The sequence below is a fragment of the Schistosoma haematobium genome, chromosome 1 (genome assembly GCF_000699445.3).
Source record: "Schistosoma haematobium chromosome 1, whole genome shotgun sequence".
In the NCBI taxonomy this organism is placed as follows: domain Eukaryota; kingdom Metazoa; phylum Platyhelminthes; class Trematoda; order Strigeidida; family Schistosomatidae; genus Schistosoma; species Schistosoma haematobium.
In genome coordinates, this window is record NC_067196.1 from 26,974,230 (window position 1) to 26,982,254 (window position 8,025).

The following is an 8,025-nucleotide window of genomic DNA, read 5'->3' on the forward strand; positions in this document are numbered from 1 at the left end:
TTGTCTTACAATGATATTTAAAGAAAAATGAGAAAACTGAACTTAATCGCACTATCTTACTAAGTTCGTTGATTTAGAAACTGAATGACATCTGTCTGAACATTTGTAACCAATTTCTAAAGCAATAACTATCTGAATAATGAATTAAGTCAAACTAAAACGCATTGAGTTATCGGTTTCATTATATATTTTACCAGTTTTTTCCAACGAATTGTCGTAAAAATCGCAATTATTATAATATCTAATATCAGTAAATCAAAAGGAGACTCAAAGTTCCATCGAGGACAGATACAGTACAATTTATTGTGTCCAAGTTATTTTCTGATATAATGTCATTTCTAAGTGTGGTGTGGGTTACTTATATCCACACAAATAGTTTATAACAGTGGTTGGGTATAGAATGTATTTCAGTAAAAGGTCGACAAGGAAAGAACGGAAACGGAACGCAGTTGGTATGAAAATGCATGAACAATGAAATCTGAGACAATGTATTGATATTTTCAAAAGGAACAGTCAAGTTTGAGACAATGGATTGATATTTTGCAAGTTAACTATTTACTATACGGTTCTCAGATTTTAGTGAGATGCTCTGTGATTTCTCCTCAAATACATTCGAATGTCCCCACTCGTGTTCTTGTTCACTACATAAGTACTATAATTAATTTGGAAAAGTAGTCATTAAACCCAGACAAAAACATTTTTCTTGAGTTTCTAGACAAAATATCACTTTAATCTGCAAGAAGCCAACAATTAAAATCTCGCGGGGTGCGAGATTGTGGATGCACACTGCTGAGAAGTCCCATACCAGGACGAAACGGTCGTTCAGTGCTTCCAGGTTTTCTATGATGGTCTGGCTTCAACTGACTCATCATTTTAATCAGTGAAGTTTCTAAAATCTCCACAAAACCCCTTCTGAAAATAAAATCTTGTTGAAAGTTCTGTTTTTAAAGTTGTATAACAATTTTGTTATGAAAATAAGCAACTGGATTCTAGCCAATTTTTTTTTTTAATGTCTGATATATTTTAGAGAAATAATCTTAATGGTATGAACCTAAATGAAATGAATTTATCCAAATTAACTATATTGAAATTAGCTCATAATAAAATAACAAAACTTTCAGATATAATGGGATACTTTCCTAATCTTTTAATGTTAGATATTTCATCGAATTATATCACAAATTTGGGTAAGTTTTCAAATAGTGGTGAAAAATATTATGATGATTTCAAAATTAAAAATTAGTAATGTTAGAATAGTATTAACAATTAATTAAATATTGATAATGAAATTCGATGCCTTACTATACAGAAAACAAACAGGGAACCATTTAGTTTATGGGTAGTAATCATAATAGATTAAGATCGTTTGGTGATATTAGAAACTAGGATTCAATGGATAGTTATTTCTGTTTAGTATAGAACTGTTCAGCTGTACAAACCTGCTGTGGCTCGAGTCTTGGACCTCTAGGTGTCGCAGTGAGTACATTATCTCTAGACTGTTGAATTTTCTCATAATTACAACTTCAATTAATTTACAATATGATGTGATGATCATCCAAAAGTTTTTTATAATGATTGTCTCATTATTGACATGGATGTTTATCAAATCGTTTCTAAGTAATATAAAATGTATCTCATACTAGTAATTGTAATTGTTCAATAGTCTTTATTTATTTTGCTAAGGAGGAACTAAATTGTCTTTCAAAATCACTTATACACTCAGTCAGTTTTTTTCGACTAGAAAAACGAGCCTTACCATTAAAAAAAATGTATATTTATAAATCATTTAATTTGAACCTGCAATACACTAGTCATTTATCTTTTTTGTTAGATATACAAAATTTGGTCATTTCATTTCCTAAACTTTATCAACTTACGGCAACAAGTAATCTTATCACAAATATACAAACAAAACCTTCAAATACAAAATGGACTAATGAAAATCTTAATTTGTTAGATTTATCCGACAATGAATTAACTGTTATTGATGAAGACTTAACATCTCTGTTAAATATCACTAGGTTACAATTATCTTCAAATACTTTAAATAAGGTATGTGCTTAAATTTATTATTCCATAAGTTTTAAAAAGATCTGTTGAAGAAATTTAATCTTTAAGATAATCTGTTTTTGATGGAGTTTTGTTCTCTGAGTTGGATAGTTTGGTCGTGGAGCTTTCATCGTTCTTATGAACGACATCATCAACACAAACTTCAGGTATAAGTGAAGTGTTCAAATTTCTCCATATGTGTTTCACAGCTTGTTCTGTACACCTCGATTGTTGTTACCCCATTGATTCGTTTACATTTTGTTACTTTGTACTCATGGGCGCAATAAATACATATTTGCGTGAGAGTTTTGCATTATATAATCTCGTAATGGAATAGATCTTCTGGACAGAGCTCGTAAATTTTATTTATAGTTAGCAAGTAGCGAAGAGAATAAGAAGCAGTCTCCTTCCTTCTCATCAAAGTTGGAGTTAGGAATCCATTATCTTAATGGATACACGTATCGTTTGTTACAATTATTTTGCTGTTGGAATTATTAACCTAAAGTTAATAATAAATATACTTTTTGTTATATCCTAATGAGTAGACGTTTCGTAACTTAATGTAGGCCACTTCTTCATAGTGAATAAATAACCGAATCAAGTTAACACAAGTTTAAATCTTACAAAGAATACGTCAGGAATACAATTTTTCTACTCATTAGGATATAACAAAAAATCTATTTGTTATTAACTTTATGCCAAATGCTTAATTTATTTGAAACTAGCAAGTTCAGTCTTGGCATTGATACCTGTCAACCTAAAGATTTAAAATTATCTATGAGTTTTGAAAAATAAGATTTAAGAATGATAGGCTTGTTCGTTTACATGAATATTAGTGTCAAAAAGTTAAATTTCCGGTGTTCTGTATAATGTCAAATTAGCGATAAAGATATTTCAGTTCAAAGATGATGTAAATTTTCTATAACTGATTCAAGTATCAGTTTTATTATATACTTATATTAGGTGCTTTTAGGATCATTCCATATTACATTTCATATGATTGTTTTAAACACTGTGTAGGCTATCTATTCATTTGTTTTATTTCCTAGGTTAATCTATTTAATTTAAATGCTCTTCTAAAGAGTTTATGTAGTTTGAATATGATTCTTATCATAAAATGATTGAAGTTGGAGAAATATTAATGATTACGAAGTTAGAAATGGATGTTTTGCTCTACGTTGAAACTTTTGAACACTATGGACCCATAGTGCAGTGTAAATGTTTAATTTTATCAAATAAATTTCAATAAATAGAAGTAGTTCTGTTTCTACGTTGTATGAAGAGAAAAGTTACTCGAAAAAAATGTTTAGTACAAATTGGCTTTATCAATGTATTCTATTTCTTTTATAATCGATTTATTTAAAGTTTTGTCAAGTTAATGATGTAACTTTCATTTGATAGCATTACTTATCAGCTCAAACTAAAATTTCGTTTTTTACCGGTTGTTGTTTGATTTGTACTTCAATAAGTTTAAAGATCATGAATTTATTATCTTAAATGTAATCGAGTATTCTCAGTGTTGTTTATGTGTTTAGTGTTGGGTGTAATTTTATAAAAATGAATTTGTCTATGAGTTGCAAATCAATTTACTAATTCCTTCATTTACCAGCCATTCCAAACTGGATTTTATGGCGCTACATTACAAGAACTGGTCTTAGATCATAACAATTTAACCTCAGTAAACTGGTTAAGTGAAAGTTGGTTACCAAATCTCATTTATTTGAATGTAAGCAATAACAGGTAATTTATTTTTAAGATTCATTTTTAATTCTTCAGTGAATCATATCATAATTTAATTGATCATATACTTCATTTGGTAAGATCATAATATATGGACAACCTTTGAGGGACGCTAAAGTGACCTTGAGAGTATCTACCTACTTACTAGGACTGAATGAAGGTTATAAAGCAGTTTGAAGAATAAGGATTATGATTTACAGTTGACGGTTAGGGTTAGGAACTAGATTTAAGGTTTTTATCACGAACTGACATCAGCTATAATGCCAATACTTTATTTAGCCAAATGGATGAATGAATTTCGCGCCAAAATCTAAGACCTGTTATCGTAAATCTGATTGGTTCGTCCATAAATTATAGTTTCGCCATTAATTAAATTAATTTATGATCGTAGTTGTCTCCTTTCGACAAGTTGACGTGCTTGATAGGAAACATAAATCTAATAAAAGACGGAGCTTGAAATGAAAACTTTAATGAAAATTATTCAGCAATGTACCATTTTTATCCATCAAATGAACGGAGAAAGAACTGAGATTGTAGGGTAAGATTTAATCAGTTAAATTTAAAAACGTTGAAGATAATCTTAACCTTCATTTGTTTCTGTAAATACTGTAATTAACTTCGATAAAAAGGAATACAGTTTGTAAATACAGATTCGTCTTTTTTTCTTGTCAGGATAATTGATTTACCTATGCTGCCGTTTCCATTATTACAAAAGCTTATAATCAGTCATAATTTGATAAATGGTAAGCAAACATACTATTGTTTTAAAAGAATATTTTATGTTTATTGCACTGTAGACGTGATTGAACTCCATATATTACAACTTATTTCAACGTCACTAATAACCTACATTTTGTTTTCTTTTTGTACAGTTACATTAGAATTTTATCTAGAAATATGTAGGTGTCTCCATCATTGATTAACACCAGTTATGATGTCATTGAAGATCAGAGACCACTAAGGAGCCATCTTATTACTGCGTTAAATTTCTCAAAAGTCCATGCACATAATCTTACCAAGGATGAAATTTATGACCTCTAAGTCATTCAGGATCATACCTTTATGTTGCGTAGTTGAAGTTTAGCGATCCGGATTTATAACTTGAGGGACCTATCAATGTATTTAGGTGACTACTCAATGGCATAAGTGACGATTATGTTACTCCCAACATAGTTAAACTCCATTGATCACGATTTCTTACTAAAACCTCGGGAACTTGTAAATTAGTCTAAGCTTTATAACTCCTCCACAGTAAAAAAGTTTTTTGCATAACTGAATAAACATAGTTTGATATAAATTGTGAGTTTCATTTTTAATAGTTGAATTCATTTTTACTGGAAAAAAGATTTGTCATTAGTTCTTTTCTTATTATTTTGTATTTTAGAAATTGAGTCTCTCTTCAGAGGAACAAAAATTTTACCACGTAATTGTATGTTAGATATCCGATGTAATCCTTGTACACTGCGTTTGAATTTTATGTATGTTTTAATTTTTTTCTACAAAAACATTTATACCAAACTAGTTTAGGATTTTTAATTCTAGCCTTGTAAGCAAATTACATGACACCTTCCTGACGTAAGAAATGTCAACTGATAACATCTCACAAAAGTACCTTGAAATATTAGACCTAATGGTAAGGGGGGGTCGAAAAAAATCACTGCTATTTTTTTTAAAGAGAAACCAACACAAATATAATCGTATGAACGAAGAATATTCCTTTCAATAATTTCTCATCAGGTTCTACAATTATAAATCCAGATTAATAATCCATAAAATTGGCCAAATTTAAGGCAAAATACATCATTTGGAAATTGTAATATGTGAATCAGGAATTGTTTGTTATATAAATAAGATCGTTAATGTTGGGATGACTAATATGAAGTGTTAACTTGAATCAGTATATGCACTGCGAATACGATTGAAGATGAAACAAACACATTATTTACAACCCTGAAGGAAAATGGACATCCGGAGAAATTTATAAATAAAAACTTAGCCAATAAAAGACAGCGTAGAGAATGCCTAACGGTTAAGAAAAAGCCTCTATATATGCGCTTACAATTCAGAGGCGACGCACCGAGTGAAATGTTAAGACTTAAGTTAAGTAGATCAATTCAAAGAACTTTTAATGCAGCTAAACTACAACTAGTATTCTCCACACGACCAATAATCACTCCGAGGTTGAAAGATAAATTACATAGGCTAGCCACCTCCTTCTGTATCTATCAATGCAACTGCTCCTGTGGAGCAAGTTATATTGGCAGGTGTTCTAAGAATTTGTACATTCGGGCTCGTGAGCACCTACCCGTGTGGTTAGGCAAAGGTGTTGTCAAAACTGTTAACAGCTCCATCTTAGACCATTTAGTCCAAACAGGACATACAGCAAACATGAAGCAATCTTTTGCAATAATCTATCGTGTCAACAGCAGTCTACCTAATTCCGTCAGACTGCGAATCCTACAGACGGCTGAAGCAATTGCTATTCGGATCAAAAAGCCAGAGCTTTGTATCCAAAAGAAGTATGTTCAGCCACTCCTTTTACCCTGGCCAACTAGCTAATAATCAATCTTAAAATGTGCTGACGTAATCTGATTAATGTTCATTTTATGTCCCAAACTTATTATTATTATTACTGTCATTATTACTATTATTATTACTATTATTGTCTTTACACTTGATACCCCCTTTTTGAGGAATTTATTCAATATCCATCCCTGAATCTACTATATTTGACCTAATTATTTTACATATTACGCAATTTCCGATTTGTAATCACAATATTCTCTCTCTCTCTTACCCCATGTTGACCATATTTATTCTGATCATTTTCATTTCACTTATAAACTGATTCAAGTTAACACTTCATATTAGTCAGCCCCAACATTAACAATTTTATTTATATAACAAACAATTCCTGATTCACATATTACAATTTCCAAATGATGATGTATTTTGCCTTAAATCTGGCCAATTTTATGGATTATTAATCTGGATTTATAATTGTAGAAGCTGATGAGAAATTATTGAAAGGAATATTCTTCGTTCATACAATCGTGTTTTAATATACTGGGAATTTTTCAGCAATACAAATATAATCGCTCCTAACAAATGGATATGAATTCGCAAGAAAAAAACATGACAGTAAACAGAAATGTAGTATAAGTAATCGAGGTTTTATCTTGGAATATGATGTACGGTATACTAATTGTCTATGTAAGGAACTAAACGTTTTTATTCTCAGGAACAACCGTCAGTCAGTTTGTGTCATGTAAGGAAAGAATATTTGGCTTGTAATATTGTTTACAAAACAACTATACTTACGTACTTTCAATTATATTATCACTAGAATCAAAAACTGAAATTTGTGATACAATCCAATACAATTGTATTTTATGAAGACTTCAGAATTTTCAAAAGTGCAAATCATTGATTTTGCTCAAGGATTCAGATAAGGTATATCATGTTCACAAAGAAACTAGCATTTTGTAAATAAACCAAATAAAAGTATCGTAGAAAATCAAGTTATATTAAACAATTTTTATTCTTGATTGGAACTTCTTATCTAATATACACCAGTGACCTGGTTGCGTAACAAAGTTAGGGTATTTAGGTCTTACAGTGAGGGCTTAGTAGATATCAGTGATCCGAATTTATAAAATTTTCCGCCAACAACTTTCGTTCTACGTAATCTTAAGAAAATATGAGATATCTTATTCACTCGATTGTTTCCCTGTTTATGATTTATAATATTTGATTAATCAGTATCTGTAATAGTAATTGAAGTAGTTCGATATCACTCTTGTGTGGTAAAATGTTATGAACTTCTTGTAGTTTGACTGTTTTTCATTTATTCTCAGGGAAAGTATCAAAGAAAAGTTTCCAAACACAATAAGCACTTCTAATCAAGATAGTGTTTTGACAAGGACAATATTTCAAAATCATGAATTCCAAGCTACTGTTTTCAGTGAAAGTATTTGTCAGTGTTCACAATGTATTCATTTGAGAATGTCATGTGAGCAATATTACAAAGAATATCAAAAATGCGCAAACTGTCTGGACTTAACATTTAAGTAAGCTCCTCACATTTGTCACTGACATTTGATGATAGCTATATACTGTGTGAATATAGTTCCAATGTGTTTTGAGAAAAACAAAGAATTATTGACAACAAATATTGAATAATATTTCTTTGAAACATTTTCTCGCAGTTTCCAGTCGAGCTAGGAATTTGATAAA

The 8,025-nt window shown here is 30.3% G+C and overlaps 1 protein-coding gene across 2 annotated transcripts in view; it reads left to right on the forward strand.

Moving 5' to 3' along the window:
• Positions 1 to 8,025, forward strand: part of MS3_00006372 (uncharacterized protein) — a 34,383-nt gene that overhangs the window by 21,858 nt on the left and 4,500 nt on the right. Inside the window, exons 11-15 of one of the 2 annotated variants that reach the window (XM_051214505.1) lie at positions 1,028 to 1,187; positions 1,832 to 2,052; positions 3,659 to 3,789; positions 4,462 to 4,532; positions 5,174 to 5,471. In XM_051214505.1, the coding sequence (XP_051073577.1) occupies positions 1,028 to 1,187; positions 1,832 to 2,052; positions 3,659 to 3,789; positions 4,462 to 4,532; positions 5,174 to 5,316 (726 nt within the window). In that variant the 3' untranslated portion in view covers positions 5,317 to 5,471. Of the gene's footprint in view, positions 1 to 1,027; positions 1,188 to 1,831; positions 2,053 to 3,658; positions 3,790 to 4,461; positions 4,533 to 5,173; positions 7,058 to 7,646; positions 7,860 to 8,025 lie in introns of those variants that run through there. The other variant, XM_051214506.1, reaches the window with a different exon arrangement.